The sequence below is a fragment of the Phyllobates terribilis genome, unplaced genomic scaffold (assembly GCF_046119375.1).
Source record: "Phyllobates terribilis strain yellow unplaced genomic scaffold, ASM4611937v1 Scaffold_1__5_contigs__length_1240528914, whole genome shotgun sequence".
Classification (NCBI taxonomy): domain Eukaryota; kingdom Metazoa; phylum Chordata; class Amphibia; order Anura; family Dendrobatidae; genus Phyllobates; species Phyllobates terribilis.
In genome coordinates this window covers 113320588-113339774 of record NW_027362761.1, presented here as the reverse complement: position 1 = coordinate 113339774, position 19187 = coordinate 113320588, and the positions used below count along the sequence as shown (strand labels likewise).

The 19187-nt window shown below is 41.8% G+C and overlaps 1 protein-coding gene across 2 annotated transcripts in view; it reads right to left on the bottom strand.

Moving 5' to 3' along the window:
* SLC44A1 (solute carrier family 44 member 1) overlaps positions 1-19187 on the bottom strand; it is a 129082-nt gene that overhangs the window by 21316 nt on the left and 88579 nt on the right. For both annotated transcript variants that reach the window (XM_073666604.1, XM_073666611.1), the window contains 5 exons: positions 13231-13370; positions 9658-9844; positions 5377-5542; positions 2830-2986; positions 249-332 (listed from right to left, as the gene is read on the bottom strand). In XM_073666604.1, coding sequence (XP_073522705.1) covers positions 249-332; positions 2830-2986; positions 5377-5542; positions 9658-9844; positions 13231-13370 — 734 coding nt within the window. The remainder of the gene's footprint in view (positions 1-248; positions 333-2829; positions 2987-5376; positions 5543-9657; positions 9845-13230; positions 13371-19187) is intronic.

Genomic DNA, 19187 nt, shown 5'->3' with positions numbered 1-19187 from the left:
AATACGGGAGGGTAGTTACTCAACCAAAAGCATCTTAGTTTACATTATTTCTGCACAAAATGTCAAGTTACGTCGTTGATTTTCGCTGTTGATTTCAAATTGCAAAAAAAATCGGTGTCAAAATCAGAATGTAAAGCATGCAGATTTTAATGCTGATTTGCAGCAAAGTCTGTTGCCAATCTGCCCTGTGTGAACATACAGTTTTTGCGAATACTAAAATATAGTATGTGAACAAATATGGTTCTTACCTGATTTAAATATGTTAGGCACTTTTCTAGACACCAGAGGCAGCAGATACAGGATTTCAACATACAGCGGGCACATGCGTTCTCCTGGAACATGAGCAAGATATATATGGTAACTTACACACAGCTCTATGGTGAGATCTGCATTTGTAGTTTCCATGCACTGAGGTATAGTACGCAATACATGTCTGATAAACACGTCTATATCGGTTTCCCCTCCTTAACTATTTTTAATAAATGGAAAAAATAAAAAAATCATAACAATAATTGAAGAAACTCTAGTGACACCTATAGGAAGTAACAATCCAAAAAATCACTGTTGACCCTTTAACGAGCCTTGCCATATGACTTAGGATAAAAGCCAAACCTCAGTCATGTAGGAAGGCTTGTTAAAAGGGTCGATAGTGACTTTTAGGATTTCCATAGAGTTCTAGTCCTCTTCCCCTCTGAAGAGGCAATTTGTATATAACGTTTTCCAAGGGAATCATTGTATGGGCTTATAAGCCTCATCACACTGGCATGCCACTCTCCACAAGGAGAAACGTTACCCATTAGATCCCAACAATGGAAGAGATTTGTCAAGCTAAATGTGCCCTAAATATGGTATAAAATGCACCCCAAAAAAATGTCTTTCGTGCACCATATTTATGATGTATTTTAAACACTTTTTACGGCATGTCCAAATAGGAGCGGAGGCTTTAATGGAAAGGGGCGAGGTTTAACCTGCAAGAAAATGTGCCAAAACTGCGACACATTTCTGGCACAAAGCCAAATAAAAGGTTACGTGAACTTAGACCAAAGTGTCTTAAAATTAGACAGATTAGCAAACCTCAGGAACCATTGATAAATCTGGCACATTTTAACACTGTCTAGTCTAAGTATGCTCTGTCTAAAAATTAGTCAGTTCTGATAAATCTGTCCCAACGTGGTAATGGAAAAGTTCTTAGACAGTAGTTTTGACAAATTAATGTATCAACCGCTGTTAAAGTGCCAGCTGGCTTTGGTGACAAGCCATCCAATATACCCAGCTAGCTTTTAATGAAAGGGAAGCTTAACCCCTTCACCCCCAGGCAATTTTCCCTTTTTTCCTCCCCTTCTTCCAAGAGCTATAACTTTTAGCTTATTTAGGTCAATATGGCCAAGTGAGGGCTTGTTTTTTTGCAGGACGAGTTGTACTTTTGAAAAATACCATCAATTTTACCATATATTGTACTGGAAAATGGGAAAAAGAATTCCAAGTGCGGTGAAACTGCAAAAAGTGCAATTTCACAATTGTTTTTTTTTCTTCATTTATCCTGTTCACTACATGGTAAAACTGATCTGGCAATATGATTCTCCAAGTCAGTATGAGTACGCAGATGCCAAACATGTATAGGTTCTTTTTTATTTAAGTGGTGAAAATAAAAAAAATCTGAATTTGTATGAAAAAGGTTTTTGCGTTTGTCTCCATTTTCCAAGACCAGTAATGCTCTAATTTTTCGGGATCTGGGGCCGGGTGAGGGCTTATTTTTTGTGCTCGGAGCTGATGTTTTTATTGATACCATTTTGGGGTAGATATGATGTTTTGATCGCCTGTTATTGCAATGTTGCGGCAACCAAAAAAACGTTGCACCGTTTACAGATCAGATTAATTTACTTTATATATTGATAGATCAGATTTTTCTAAACGCAGTGATACCACATATGTGCATTTTTAATTGCTTTATTTTTTAATGGGGCAAAAGAGGGGTGATTTGAACTTATGTTTTTTTTAATATTTTTTTATATATATACACACTTTTTTACTGGCTTCAATAGTCCCCTCAGGAGACGAAGCTGCTATGATCCGATCACCTGTTCTACACATAGCAGTGCTTCTATGTATAGCAAAAGTCACAGTCTCCAATAGATGGCGGCCACATGCCAGCGTTTATAGGAGATTCACAATGACAGGCACGGGGGTCTTCTGCAGACCACCAGCTGTCACGACAACCCATAGTCACCCGACAATCACGACAGGACTTGTGACACACTTCTGGCCGGAGCGTGTGAAATGCCGTTGTCAGTGATTGACAGAGGCATTTAACTGGCTTACAGCCGCGGGTTGCTCTCAGATCCACCCACGGCTGTTAGAGGCACTTGATGCCTGATTAAATCAAGTGCAAAGAAAGATGTGGGCTCAACGCCAGCAGCAAAGGCAGGGACACAGCCGATGACGTATCTATACGTCATTGGTCGTGAAGGGGTTTTAAACGAGTTATCCCCTTTCAGATAATGTTCGGCTCCGGCTGCAGTTTGTAAAAACATAACTTACCACACTGTGCTCCACATCCCTCCTGAAAGTCTCTGCCGCTGCTCTCGGTTTCTGATACTGGTTGCGGAGCCTACATCATGTTTACAGCTTGGCATCCAATCAGTGAACTCAGTGGCTTTAAAGGGGGCATTCGGTCTATACTGGCAGAGGCGTTCAGGTCACCAATTGTTTTTTTTATTATTATTTTTGACAGAGAAGATTATTTTTTTTTTAAATTATTTCTCAAACGCAAACAGAAACAGCAACGCTGATGAAATACATGTGCACACAGATGCCACCTCTTCCATTTACCTTCCCCTTCAGCTGGCTATGAATGTACATGAGGATCATTCGTGGGATTTTCACAAGAGTGATAATAAAGGCTCCCTTTGCAACTGTCCCAAGATGGTATCGAATCAGTCGATTTACTGAAGCCAGAATAGGCGTAAATGCGAGGTCTTTCTTGTTTCTGCAGATAGAATGCAAGTATAGAGATGTGAGGGATGCTAAGTACAGCTGAGACACACTGTCAGACACTGGCTCCACGAGTACAGCGGCGACCAAAAGTTTAGCATTTTTTTACAGTGTGATTACTTCTATCTGGTTGTTGTGATACCATTTCCCTGGTGATGAATTGAAAGTGCATGAAGTTGTCAACATGCAAGACCTTAATTTTAATCAAAATGCTTTTTGAATATAGGTATGGTCATTTAATTAAAGAAAACTGACTGCCAAAACTTTTTCATATACTATATGCCCAACATAGAGAGTAATTCACGGTTTACAATACCATAACTTAGTATTTTGTAGCATAACTAACTTCCTGCTTCAATTACTGCACCACACCGACGGGGCATTGCAGCCACTAGGGCAGTGATTGCGAACCTTTTAGAGACCGAGCGTCAAAACGGCAACCTAAAACCCACTTATTTATCACTAAGTGCCAACACAGCAATTTAACCTTGGGCTGGTGTGGACACCGCAGGAGGCAGTGGGGCCGGTGCACGCACCGCAGGAGGCAGTGGGGCCGGTGCACGCACCGCAGGAGACATGCAAAATACTCCCCCCACCTCACCCCCAACACACACTGCCCCTCGACAAAATACACACACTGTCACTCTGCCAAATACACATACACTGCCCCTCTGAATAAAGCAGCCCTCCATCCCCACATGCTGCCTCTAGCAAAACTGTGCCCCCTTTCACAAATGTCCCCCCCCCTTCCTCCGTGCTACATATAATGTTTGGCTCCTCCTGAAGCTTTTACCAGTAACCGCGCTGTCTCTGCACCTCTGTGGCCCCAGCAGCAGCGTGATGAGGTCAATAGTGTGAGGATGTCATCACACTGCTGCATGTCGGACCCGGGGCTGACAAGAGCTCTCTCTGCCCCAGTCCCGATGCAGCACTGTTCAAATGTATTCTTGTCTAAAAGACGCGAATACATTTGAACATGGGAAGAAGGGAGAGGCATCTCCCAGTGCTGGCGTGCGTGCCCATAGGGAGGGCTCCGAGTGCCCCCTCTGGCAAGCGTACCATAGGTTCGCCACCACTGCACTAGGGTATTCAAGACATCTTGAGGGATCTTGCTCCATTCCATTTGCAAATCTGCAAACAATTCATCTTTATTGCCATGGGTACAGACCCCAACTCGTCACCCTAACTCATCCCAAAGGCGCTCTATAGGGTGTAAATCAGGTGATTGGCTTGGCCATTGCAACAGGCAGACATTTTTCTTTGCTAACCAATTTTTGACTAAATTGGATGTGTGCTTAGGATCATTGTCTTGCTGGAATTTCCATCCCATGCCTACTTTGGTTTTACCATGTGGCAGCATTACTTCCTCCAGTATATCCTTGTGCATGGTAGCATTCATATTTCCATCAATTCTATTCAGAGGGCCAATGGCAGATGCAGAAAAGCAGCCCCAAACCATGACACTGCCACCACCATGTTTCACTGTAGGTGTTTGGTACCTTACATCATTACGTTTTACAATTGGGCGCTATATATAGTGCTTGCCATCATTACCAGATTGAACTTGGATTCATCCGACCACAACACCTTAGACCAACCTGTCTCTTTCCATTGGCTGTGTTCTTTGCAAAGAACCGGAAGGTCCAACTTGAGTTTGCCAGAGATGAAAGGCTTCTTGACTGGAACTCGTGCATTCAACCCTACTGCTCTTAGCCATCGCACCACAGTTTGGCGACTCACTTTGACCCCATATTCTTCGTTCATTTTGTGCGAAATCTGTACAGCACTTTTATGGACATCAGATACTGACTTTTTCTTAATAATGTGATCAACTCTGGAGGAAGTTTTCCGTGGTCGTCCACTTCTAGGTTTGTCAGCTGTTCCATAACTTTCTTTTTCTCTCTTAATATACATGACCCTTGACTCTGAGAACAGTTGAATTCCATAGCTATCTCTTTTTAGCTTTTGCCTGACTTCACTCTCAGAATAATAATAAGCTTCCTGACATATGGTGATAAATTTGTCTTTGCCATGTTTTAACCTAAAAACACACACATAAAAAAAAAAAGATAACATTTTAGGCAAAATTCGACTACCCATGACAAAATATGCAAAACATTTGGCCCTGCAAATGTTGAAAACTAACACACAAAGGGAAAAAACAATGTCAAACACAAGCTGACAACAATTGGCTTCCGGTTTACTAAAATCACCAGGAAAATGGCATCACAACAACCAGACAGAAGTAATCACACTTTCTAAAAAAAAAAAAAAAAAGCTAAACTTTTGGTCGTCACTGTATGTTGAAGAAGAGATCGTGTCTACTCTAATTTAACACCCCTCATCGGTTTTCACTGAAGGAGAAAGTCTATAAAACCACATTACCTTGTGAAATAATAGGTGACTACAGCTCCCGCAATGGTCATCTGCTGGCAGGCTAAAATAAATTCACTGATCCATATCAGCCCAACTAAATGATACCACCACATGTACTGTAATGGACCATTGATCTTGAATTCAACAAATCCTTGCTCATTCGTGAATGGATCACCTGAAAGAAGTTTCATTAAGTGGTTAAACCATAAATAATAATTGTATTAATTTAGCACCAACATATTCTGCAGCACTTATAAGTCAGAGGGTATATGTACAGACAACATAAGGCTATGTTCACTCGTTGTTGTTTTTTGCTGCAGCCAAAACCGGATCTCTTGGCAGTAAAAAAGCTGCAGCCAAAATGCAGGTTTTGATGCCTTTTTTGCTGCGTTTTTTCAGGATCCCAAACTTCAGATTTGCTTCCACCTTGCAAGCATGAATAATGCAAGGTCTTAGGCCACCAATGCAAGATGTACGGGAAACCATAAAACATTTTTGGAAAAAAGGGCAATTTCCTCAAATTATTTAGGGGAAAAAGTTTTATGTCTTAAAAATTAGTGACTATTCTCAACAAAAAAGCTGGATTCATGTATGAACTGTAGCCATGAACTAAGATTGCATGAGTTCATGAAAAAATACACAATTACCAATGTAAAAACAGTGAGGGAAGTTGAATTGGTAGGGAATTGTTTACTTAACACAAAGGTTTACTTAGCACATTGGTAGGGCATAGAGTGGGTATGTCATGGTTTACATTCACACACTGGAAGGGCATGGTTTACTTTAATACATAGCACTAATTTAATTAAACTGTACTAATACTTACATCCATGCTCAGGTGAGGATACAAAGACATTATGGCAAAATTTCAATTTGGGGGGGAAGGAGGAGGGGGGGGGGGAATCACAAGAAAAAAAATGGTTTTCACATCCTGCTGTACCTGCGGTTTTTTTCACCAAAAATTCAGCAAAAACTGATAGCTGTGTTTTTGATGCTTTTTTTCACTTAATCATTGCTTTCTATGAGTGAAAAAAATGCTGTAAAAACGCGGAATAAATTGTCATGCTGCTGTTTTCAACAATACAGCAGTTTTCCAACTCCGTAAGGAAAAAACAAGCGCGTGCATGAGATTTCGGAATCTCATAGCTTTTTCTGATACTGTAAAAAGAAACCTAATTTGCATTAAAAAATGCAGCAAAAATGCAAAAGTGTGAACATAGCCTAGAACATTACAAAGCAGCACCTAATTCAAATATTAAAACAAGAGGAGTGAGGTTCCTGCTCACAAGCTTACAATCTATAAGGAAATAAGGGAGACACAAAAGGTAAAAAGTGCTTGTCGTGTTCGGTCCAGACATTATAATACATGTAATTCAAGTAAAGTTGCATGAACCAGTCACCAGGCGGTATCTTTCTTTGTCCAGCTACTGAGTGCATGGAGGGTATGGGAACAAATGATAGAAAGGACACGACTGAGGAAATGAGAACAGAGAGTAGTCAGATTACTGAGGTGACGTGAAAAGTCTGCCTAAAGAAATGTGTTTTTAGGGCATGCTTAAAGGGAATCTGTCACCCCCTGGGAGATATCGCTTTGTTTCCTCCCGGCCTTGTCTGTCTGTGCACTGTGCCGCAGGGTTCTATTGCGCAGGCGCTGGGGAGTCACTGACTTCCCGGCGCCTGTGCAATAGGACCCTGTGGCGCAATGCGCAGACAGACGGGCGAAACAAAGCGCGCTCTATGTGAGCAGCGCTTTGCGCATGCCGGGTAAGTGAGGGAGACCATTGACGTGCAGAGGAGGGGGGGGGGATATGATAAATAAGCACATAGGCGCGGATATCAGGGGATTACTAAGAAGATAGGCGGGGATTTCGGGGGATTACTAAGAAGATAGGCGGGGATTTCTTGGCGTCCAGGGGAAGCCAAGCCTGAGCAACACAAAGTTGATAAAAACACATTTCTCTGCAATCAAACCTCTACTATGGGCCATACAGGTATGTATAGCATTACTTTTCTATACCCTGTATGCCCAGAGTAGAGGTCTGATATCTCCCAGGGGGTGACAGATTCCCTTTAAAACTGGATACTGGGAATTAACTGGATTGTCAGGGGCAGTGCACTCCAGAGAACTAGAGAAGCACCACAAAAGCGTGAAGTTTGGATTTTAGAGGAGGTTAGTCTTAGAACATTAGCAGAACAGAAAGCACAGGTAGGATGGTACACAGAGATGATGGAGAAGAGATGTACAGTGGTGTGCAGTACTGTGAAGAACTTTGTGAGTCAGTGTGATAAGTTTATGTTATATTTTATAGTGGATGGGAAACCAATGCAATGACTGGAATAGGGAGGTGGAATCTGTGTAGCAGCTGGACAAAAATATGAGCTTGGCTGCTAAATTCAGGATAGAATGAAGAGGGGAGAATTTAGTGAGAGGAAGACAGATTAGTAGAAAGTTACAGTAGTCCAGATGAGAATGACTAAGAGTCATAAGAGTTTTTGCAATTTTAAAGGTATAAAAAGGGAGCATTAAGGGAGGATTCTGGAAATGTTTTAGAGATCCTGGTGACATAACTGAGTGAGTGCATGCAGGGGGTAAATGAAAGATACAAGTCAAATATAGACCCATGACAGTGGGCTTGCCAATTGGGAGTTATGGTAGAACCACCTACAGAAACAAATATCAGATTTAGGTTGGTTAGTAGAGGGAAGAAATAGAAGGAGTTCAGTTTTGGAAAGGTTCAGTTTTAAATGAAGGGAGGATATGATGTTCGAGAAAGTGGACAGGCAATCCCTTGTCTTTTTGTAGTTCTGCGAGTGATGTCAGGTGAAGATTTGTGTAGTTGTCATCAGCATAGAGATGGTACTGGAAGCCAAATCTGCTGATGAGTTGTCAAATAGGGGCAGTGTATGAGAAAATAGGAGGTCATCAAATATTGATGACCTTGAGAAACCGCAACAGTAAGGTTATGTGGCCACGATCCGGAGCCTCTGTGGCCCCGACGGTGCAGAACAGCCGCGCGGCTTCTGCCCTCATTATGAAAATGAGCAGCCGCAATTTTTTTTTTCTTCACATGTGGACTTTTCTCATTGATGTTAGTCTATGGGGAAAGTCCACATGCTAACCCAAAAGAGAAATTGACATGCTGCGGTCCTGAAAGACTAGTCGTATGTCAGTTTCCGCAGATGATCCGCAGGTGCACAGAGACGCATAGTGGACATGGGATTTCTAGAAATCCTATCCACTATTCTGTAAAATCTGGCTGCTTCGGGTTTGACGCTGCATAAATACACAGCATTAAACCCGCAGCCACTCCTGATCATTGGCACATAGCCTAAGGGGAAGAGGAGAAGAAGAAAAAACAGCAAAAGATGCACAGAAGGAGCGGACCGAGAGGTAGGAGGAGAACCAAGAGAGAGCGGTTTCCTTGAGGCCGATAGAGTGGAGCATAGTGAGGAGGTGATGGTGATCCACAGTGTCAAATGCTGCAGAGAGATCCAGGAGAATCAGCAGGGAGCAGTGACCATTACAAACCCCATAAACATTGGTGGGCATGGTCAACACTCTAATGGGTATGGGGCCCCACCATCTCTCACCCAACAGATCCATCATGTCCAATTTCCAATGAGGAGTGTGGCAGCCATTCTCTTGTAGAGAACACAGGAGCCCAGCAGCTATCTATCATGTATGGGGCCCCTTAGAATTTAACTGTTAGACAGTTAAGAGACTTTACTAAGGGCAGTTGTTTTAAAGCATAAGAAAAATAAATTATATGAACGGCACTCACTCATCAAGGATTAGTCGTGGTTTTTTCAAACATGTGACACGTTTCGGCTCACATTGAGCCTTCCAAACGTACAAAAGGCTTAATGCTAGCCAAAATGGCTCACGAGTATGATGCTTTTGCTTGAATAAACCATAAATACTTCTTGAAGAATGTTTCCTATAAGGAGGGATGCCATCCATAGGTGTGAGCACCTCAAAACTTTCCAGTGCCAACTAGAAACTGTTGATTAAAATAAAAATTGTGGCATGCTGCATCAGATGCCATATTGCAAAGTTATCCCACCCAAAAGCCCTGCTTGTAGAGGACAATAGTTTTATAATACAGTACCATAAAGCAAGACACAAAGTGCCTATGTATGCCTCCATTTAAGCTCTGCCATGTGTGTGAAGTGTAACACTAGATACTAGAAGATTCATTAACATTTATCTAAAAAAACAAAGCAAAATATTAAAGTGAATTCATTTTGCATTGTTATACACAGCTAGCATAGCTTCACCTAAGCCATTACCTGCAGTTCCCAGAAAAAGCAGGACCATGACCCAGTAGACCCAGAAGAGAAGAAGAGCAAAGAAAGTCCAGAAAGGCTGAAAGACTAACAGTGGTAGATGGATGAAAACCTTCCCAGCCACATTGAACAAGGCAATGGTTAGGCCGACTCGTTTCCTCATAATCAGCATGATGAGCAACAGGATCACCTGCCACAGAAGAAAAGAAAAAACTAAGTTCAGTCATAATGGAAAACCAAGTGGCGGAAATGATTGGGAAAAAAAAAAAAAAAAAAGAAGATCTAGTCATGAAAAACTGTAATATTATTAAAAAAAAATCCACCCAACAAGTTATTAAAACAAAACACAAAAAAGTCGTTATCTGAGCAGAATACATTCATATAATACCTTTAAAATAAAGAATAAGAGAAACGGGTGCACAACCTCTATAGAGCCTTGGTATCATATGGTGTTGTCAGACTTAAAGGAAACCTGTCAGCAGGTTTTTGCCATGTAATCTGAGGACAGCATGAGGTAGGGGTTAAAACACAGAATTCAACAATGTGTCACATGTCAGGCTCTGTGCGATTTACTTAGACTGAAGGATTAATCACCTGGTGATTACCATTGCTGTGACTAGCTGGCACAGGCTTCCAAGTCCGACTCCGCCCCCTCCTGTGATAAGCAGCTCACTGTCTACAGACTATGTACACTGAGAGCCTGGTGTGGGCAGGGTCAGCTTCCTCCGCTTTGCTGTATTGCTAAATCTAAAAACTCTGTGCCAGAACCGCTGCACACAGTATCCTTAATGGTACAGAGTTGGATTCAGGGTCTCTCTGCCTACATCATGCTGCTCTCAGATGAGGTAGCAAAGACCTTTTGACAGATTCCCTTTAATAAATGCAGAAGTTGCTGTTTTAGGAGTCAAAATACCATAAAAACAAGCCCAAGGAGAAATATATGCCCTTGATAAAGCCAATACCAATCCTGCCTGGCACAGACGCAAATAATTAAACAATAATGTTTTCAGCAAGAATGGCAGAGCTGTCCCTTCTCCTCTACATATCCTTCTGCCAGCACCCAGATTAATTATGAAGTTCAAGGGCAGGGAAAGGTTTGGAGGAAACAGCATCAGGATCTAATAAATCCAGGGCTGTAACACATTTTTTTTTTGCAGGTATTTGAAATCACTGTCATTTTTAAAGGCAATCTGTCAGTAGGATCAACCCTCCTAAGCCGTGTACATGGGCATGAAGGTCATAGGAAGCTGAATAACATGATACCTTGATATCTGCAATATGATGTCTTATTCCAGAGAAATCTACGTTGCTCTTATATGTAAATGAGCTGTTGCAGACTATGGGCCGGACACTGATCTCAATGAGAATCTGCCTCCAGGGGTTATTCTACATGAAGTTGGAGTTACCAGTGTGAGACAAGTAACTAACACAAAACAGGAGAAATTAACTTTGTCTTCTTTCAAACACATTATTTGCAGCTCTTGAGCGCTGCTGTATTGGAACAATATACTAACGATGGCTATCTGTGAGATGGAAGCTGAAGCTGAGAGGAACCTGCAGATGTGTCAGGTATAATCACACACAGCTCGGCAGAGAGCGGCCATTACACATCACACTAGTAACTCCCCTTTATATTTAAAACAAGCTCTGGAGGCAGAGTTATCTTCCAGGCAGCGTCTTCCCCATAGCTGTTGCTATGTTAGCTGTTACTTACTAAATAGATAAATTACATACAGTGATAAAAGAGGATTTATCCACAACAAGGCATCTGATATGAGGCATACAGGGATCACTCTATTCAGCTGTATATAACCTGTATGCCCATATTAATAGTTTAGATAGGACACAAGTGGTGACAGATTCCATTTAGGGGAGCTGGCAGGAAGTCACATGAGCAGTCCAGAGATAGTTTAGGGTCTCTTATTACATGGTGCATTTTCTAACATTAAAAGCATCAGAGGCCCTTGAATAGATAAGAATGTATAAGTTGGAGAATTTATTGCTCAGAAAAATCACGAGCTCTCTGGGGTCTACTTTAAAATGTAAAGGGAGTTGCTCTTCATGTTAAGCCCTAGGTTTGCAGCAAACATTTTCTCTAATAAAATATATTTCAACATCTTTTTTTAGTTTTTGGGAAAAAACAAGTGTAGAATTTAGAGAGTAACTAAACCTTTTTATATAATTTGAGTGCCCTTTTAATGGCAAGCAGGTTCGTGGGGGTCCAGGTTGACTGATCTGCGCACCACTTGGGGGCTTTTTGAACAATTGGTGAGGGTCTAAGGACCCGGGATCCCCATCGATCTGCTTACACCTGAAAAGGCACTCAGATTTAATAATGATAAAAGGTTTAGCTACTCTATGTTCACACGTTGCGTTTTTGCTGCGTTTTTATGCAAATTAAAAGCTGCGTTTTACAGTAGCAGCAAAAGCTAGGAGATTTCAGAAATCTCATGCACACATATTGGTTATTTTTCCTGACTGAAAAACTGCTGCTTTTTTGATATCTGCAGCATGTCACTCCTTTCAGCGTTTCTGCAGTGTTTTTCACCCATAGAAAGCATTGAGTAAGGGCAAAAATGCAGCAAAAACCGCAGGTATCAGGTTCTGCTGTGTTTTTGGTGCAGAAAACTCAGGAACAGACACTAAACGGTATCAGCATGCAGACACAAATGTACCTGAAAAACGCAGAAAAAAAATGCAGTAAAACCTTTTTAAGCAGCTACTTTACTGCCAAGAGAGCGGGTTTTGCATGCAGAAAAAAAACCGCAGCAAAAAAATGCAACGTGTGAACATAGCCTAACAGTTGCAGATGTGCTCTTATAGTCCATTTATACTATAAGATTATCATAAAATGATCGATTGGATTTATATTACTAGGCAGCCCCACTTGATTGGTAGGAGAGTGATTGGTTGTTTTAACAGTATTTTGCACCGCGCTGCCTCGGCCTTTTATTATAGGGGCCCGCTCAGTTCTCCAATACATTACTATTGTGACCAGGCATTGCAAGTATGGCTGCTTTTTTCTGTGATGGTTCTCGGATTTGAGGTGGTTTTCTGTGAATTGTCACACAGGAGCTGTGCAGACTAGAACAATGGCAGTCTATGCGCACTGAGCAATCGATTACTGATCATTGCATATACCGCTCTTATTCTGCACATTCACAAAGGCTACTTGGCATTCATTCCATGTTTGGATAACATTTTCAAGGTATCTCTGTGCCTGCAACGGATATCAGCAGGGAGGAAATAAAAGGCTTCAGTAATTCAGGTGTCCGCCTAGTCCGCAGCCTGCCAGTGAATGAGGCCTATCCACCACACAGAGCATGAATCTACATCAGAAGCATGAAGTTACACGCTGAAGCGCATATGCCGAGCTTTCTAAGGACATCACTGGGGGCGCGTTTTAATAAATGTAGGACGTTTTCCAGAGCAGTTGGTTAAGGAATATGTTGCCAGTGTATTTGCACATTCACTAGTCATCTGCAAGCTGCCATTGTGCTGCTAATAATAAAGAGGAGAAGTGAGAAAGACATGACCCAGTTTCATACAGTCACAAATACAAAGCGGCAGGCTTACCGTAAAGATAGTTGCAGTTATGGCATAGATAAGCAAGGCTTGTTGGTTGTCTTTGGAAACCTGAAGCTGATCTGGTGGGAGATTTTCATTGAAAGATTTCCGGTGTTCAGCATACAACCACCAAAGAACACCAGTCCCTCCTGCAGAGAAGAGTGGGGCAAACACAAGTGAAAATAGAGAACAAACAACCTGCTAATTATTAGAATGCCGGAATAGAAAGATCTCCTTTATACATAATATCGAGGGTCTGTCAGCTAGAAAGTACAAAGCACGAAGAGCACACTCCCCTGAAGTCCGACTGGAAGCACACAGCCTTCCTTTTAGCCCTCTGATCAGTGAAGACAGGCTCCATAAGAAATGCAAGGAAGATGTGGAAAAGCCTGCCTGATGGATGAGCTTTCACACTCTCCTAAACAGCAGAGAGGAATGCTTAGTCCTATGATCCAAATTTCAGTGGCACCTCCAGTGTTTATTACGGCACCTATGGAATCTAAGGCTTCATTCAGACATCCGTGTATCAGGGTCCAGGTGCAGACAGCTATGCACAGACTGGCTGCAGGTCTCCTGACCTGAAGGTGGCCATGAGGCTGTTGAGTTTGGGTCCCGAGACTTAGGCTATGTTCACACATTGTGTTTTTTATGCAAAGTAAAAGCTGCGTTTTACAGTACCAGCAAAAGCTATGTGATATCAGAAATCTCATGTACATACATTGTTTTTTTCCTGACAGAATTGGAAAGCTGCAGCATATCACTTCTTTCAGCGTTTTTTCACCCACAGAAAGCAATAAGTGCAAAAACGCAGCAAAGAACGCAGATAGCAGGTTTTTCTGTGTTTTTAGTGAAAAAAAAGCATGTACAGCAGTGCGTGAAATACATTTGTGATTTTCCCAAGTTTAAACCATAATTTCTTTGTGTTCTCACCTGACATTGACAATTAGGATTAGTACAGCTTAATTAAATTAGTGATATGTGTAAGGTAAACATGTGGCTGACCAAGGTGTGAAATTGAACAGTACCAAACCAACTTAATGGCAGACCAATGAGTGAAAGTAAATGGTGTGCTACAAACTCAATGCTTAGCCAATGTCTTAGGTAAACTATTCCTGACCAATTCACCCCCCTCCGATGTTACACTTGTAATTGTATATTTTTTCATGAACTCATGTGAACTTTTTTGTTCAGAACAGGTCACTATTTTTGCATATACTATTTCATATAGGTCACTATTTTTTTTTACATAAAAATCTTTTTCCACTAAATAATTTGATCAAATAGCCCATTTTCCAAGAATAATTTTTCCAAGACATATGTCTTGCATTGGTGACCAGTGTTCATTCTTCTGTGGTGGAAGCAAAGCTGAACTTTGGGATGCTGAAAAACGCAGCAAAACATGCTTTTGTAAACAGCTTCTTTACTGCCAAGAGATCAGATTTTGCCTGCAGAAAAAAACTCGGCAAAAACGCAAAGTGTTAACGTAGCCTTACAGCTCATTTGTACATGGACAATGTTTCACTCATGTCTGCCTTAATAAGGACCAGTCAGGACCAGTGTCAGCACCCGACACACCCGGGCAAGTGCCAGGGCCCTGAGCAGGCAGGGGGCCCACTGACCTTCGGGCACCCCGGTGCGCTATGGGACCCATGAGCGGTGCCGATGTCAGCGCCCGCTCCCCCTGCTTGCTCAGGGCCCCGGCAGCTGGCAGCACAATACTTACCTCTCCCCGTGCCTCCGCAGCAGCTCCGGTCTCTTCCACGGCTGCTGCACTGTGACGTCTCAGGTCAGAGGGCGCGGTGACGTCTTTACACCACGCTTTCTCCTGAGCAGTCACAGCGCAGAGCGAGAAGACACAGGAGTGAAGGGAGTATTTGATTTTTTTTTTTTATATGTATGGATGCATGGGGCATTATATGGTGTGGAGGGGGGACGACAAGTGACATCTTGCATGGGGCATTATATGGGGGGGGGGGGAGGTGACATCCTGCATGGGGCATTATATGGGGGGGGGGGGAGGGGAGGGGGAGAGGTGACATCCTGCTTGGGGCATTATATGGGGGGGGGGGGTGACATCCTACATGGGGCATTATATGGGGGGGGTGACATCCTGCACGGGGGTCGGTATCCTGTATGGAGCGTTATATGGGGTCCATTATTCTGTATGGAGCAATATATGGGGCCCATGATACTGTATGGAGGACTATGTGGTGCCCATGATACTGTCTGGAGGACTATGTGGGGCCATAATACTATATGGAGGACTATACTGTCCGGTCTGCACTGTGAGCTGTGAGGATTCGCCGGTTTCTGAGCTATTGTAGAATTTACAATAGATATAGCTCATGTGATGTAAGAAGTGAAATCTTTGGCCTTGTACTAATATATATATATATATATATATATAAAGATTTTTCTGTATTTTCATGACTATGAAAATTGTACATTCACACTGAAGGCATCAAAACTATGAATTAACACTTGTGGAATTATATACTTAACAAAAAAGTGTGAAACAACTGAAAATATGTCTTATATTCTAGGTTCTTCAAAGTAGCCACCTTTTGCTTTGATGACTGCTTTGCACACTCTTAGCATTCTCTTGATAAGCTTCAAGAGGTAGTCACCGGAAATGGTTTTCACTTCACAGGTGTGCCCTGTCAGATTTAGTAAGTGGGATTTCTTGCCTTATAAATGGGGTTGGGACCATCAGTTGTGTTGTGCAGAAGTCAGGTGGATACACAGCTGATAGTCCTACTGAATAGACTGTTAGAATTTGTATTATGGCAAGAAAAAAGCAGCTAAGTAAAGAAAAACGAGTGGCCATCATTACTTTAAGAAATGAAGGTCAATCAGTCTGAAAAATTGGGAAAACTTTGAAAGTGTCCCCAAGTGCAGTTGCAAAAACCATCAAGCGCTACAAAGAAACTGGTTCACATGAGGACCGCCCCAGGAAAGGAAGACCAAGAGTCACCTCTGCTTCTGAGGATAAGTTTATCCGAGTCACCAGCCTCAGAAATTGCAGGTTAACAGCAGCTCAGATTAGAGACCAGGTCAATGCCACACAGAGTTCTAGCAGCAGACACATCTCTACAACAACTGTTAAGAGGAGACTTTGTGCAGCAGGCCTTTATGGTAAAATAGCTGCTAGTAAACCACTGCTAAGGACAGGCAACAATCAGAAGAGACTTGTGTGGGCTAAAGAACACAAGGAATGGCCATTAGACCAGTGTAAATCTGTGCTTTGGTCTGATGAGTCCGAATTTGAGATCTTTGGTTCCAACCACCTTGTCTTTGTGCGACGCAGTAAAGGTGAACGGATGGACTCTACATGCCTGGTTCCCACCGTGAAGCATGGAGGAGGAGGTGTGATGGTGTGGGGGTGCTTTGCTGGTGACACTGTTGGGGATTTATTCAAAATTGAAGGCATACTGAATCAGCATGGCTACCACAGCATCTTGCAGCAGCATGCTATTCCATCCGGTTTGCTTTTAGTTGGACCATCATTAATTTTTCAACAGGACAATGACCCCAAACACACCTCCAGGCTGTGTAAGGGCTATTTGACCAAGAATGAGAGTGATGGGGTGCTATGCCTGATGACCTGGCCTCCACAGTCACCAGACCTGAACCCAATCGAGATGGTTTGGGGTGAGCTGGACCACAGAGTGATATCACAAGGGCCAACAAGTGCTAAGCATCTCTGGGAACTCCTTCAAGATTGTTGGAAGACCATTTCCGGTGACTACCTCTTGAAGCTCATCAAGAGAATGCCAAGAGTGTGCAAAGCAGTCATCAAAGCAAAAAGGTGGCTACTTTGAAGAACCTAGAATATAAGACATATTTTCAGTTGTTTCACACTTTTTTGTTAAGTATATAATTCCACATGTGTTAATTCATAGTTTTGATGCCTTCAGTGTGAATGTACAATTTTCATAGTCATGAAAATACAGAAAAATCTTTAAATGAGAAGGTGTGTCCAAACTTTTGGTTTGTACTATTATATATATATATTTTTTTTATTTATTTTTTTCTCTGCGGTATCTGTGCATCAGGAATCATGGTATGTGTTAGGGGCCCACTGAGACTCTTTCGCGCAGGGCCCATAAAAACCTGGAGCCGGCCCTGGGACCAGTGATATACAGTATATTCGTTGTAAAGACTACCCGGTCATCTGGCCATAGGTTCAGTTTTTGCCCTTATTTTATTCCCTTTACTTCCTTGGCTATTCAGTTTTTTTTTGTTAAACCCACCATACAATTCCAGAGATATGGGCCTTTTTAGTTAGTGCTCATTTTTTAGTTACTTTGCAGCGCATGAACCCACCCTAAACAACTGAAAAAGGTTCTTCTATGTTATAGTGCCACGTCAACAAACACAAGCAAAATGGCAGAGGAGATCAGCTGAGGGTCTACAGAGCAGTGTCTGGGCTCATACACCTTAGAAAGAATTCATTACACCAATACACTGTCGGTGTGGCCAGGGACACATTATCTGAACACTGGCTGCTCATGGCATTCTTTCCAAGAACCAGCCCAATTTAAGAACTGCTAGCAGGACAAATACAAAGTATATCACGTCTCAAAAATATAAATGAGACTCCAAGACAAGGAACAGCTCAATAGCTGTAATGGATCTTTGGCCTTGAAGACATAGAGGCAAACCTCTATCTTTAACTTCAATGAGGGTAGCACAGATACACATTTAGAATCAAATCATTACAGACTATATAAAATCAGGAGTGCAGGAGTCATCTCTCCGAGGATATGAAACTACACCAAGTCAATGTAATCATAACATTGTGGATAAGTAATTGAAGACATTTTTCTTACACTGGCTGTACCGAATAGGAAATGAGCAGAGAGAAATCTCAACAGATATCTGTGTTATTGTGCAATGTCCAATTATAAGGATTTAGCTATCCTTTCAGACTAAATGATTAAGTATTAGTACATGGGCAATTTCACTAATCACAGGTTTAATGCAGGAATGATCCTCAAAGAGGACCTGTTACTTACTCAATAGAATACCCTTAAATAACTTGTAAAAATCCCTGAGATCCCCTGATTTTGACAATCGTTTTGTCTTTGTGCTGGGTCGCTCCATTGCATCGATATTCACATTTGTTGCTTTTGAAGCGCATTATGTGAAATCTCTGCTTGTAGTTCAACTGGATAGAATCTTGTCTGGGGCACGGGCTTTCACCCCTCCCTCTCAGATGCTGCCAATCATAGCTTGGCAGCTGATCCAGCAGTCTCAAACACACCATGCTTTCATTTTTGTTCAAATATTTTGCCGCAACATGCGATTGGTATTTTGAAAAACCCATTTACTTGTATTGTGCTGTAAATTGCCAAATTGTCCACATTAGAAAATCACTTATGTTTGGCCTAAGCGGGCGTTTGCTTATTGGTATTGCAACATCAAACCCACTAAACAGGTGAGCTAACACATAACTATTAGTATTATTAATTTCTGTTCAAAAACAAAATTTATATCCTAGTCACTGCCAGGAGCCCACAGGAAATCCATCACCCTGCCAAGAAGTGCTAGAACGTCAATAATGAATTTAATTTTTGTTTTTTATAGGTAACAATTGCCACTGTTCTTTTATTTAGAATTCTGTACCAAAATCCCTTCAAATTTAAGACCACAAACAAAATATGTCCACACATTTGGTGAAATGGTGGACAAAGATATACAGTGGGGAAAAAAGTATTTAGTCAGCCACCAATTGTGCAAGTTCTCCCACTTAAAAAGATGAGAGATGCCTGTAACTGACATCATAGTTAGACCTCAACTATGAGAGACAAGATGAGAAAACAAATCCGGAAAATCACATTGTCTGATTTGGAAAGAAATTTTTTTCAAGTTTTGATGGCTGACTAAATACTTTTTTGCCCCACTGTAGTCGAGCTTGGAAAATGTCCATTGCCATATATTGAATACTAGATGGAGGCCCGATG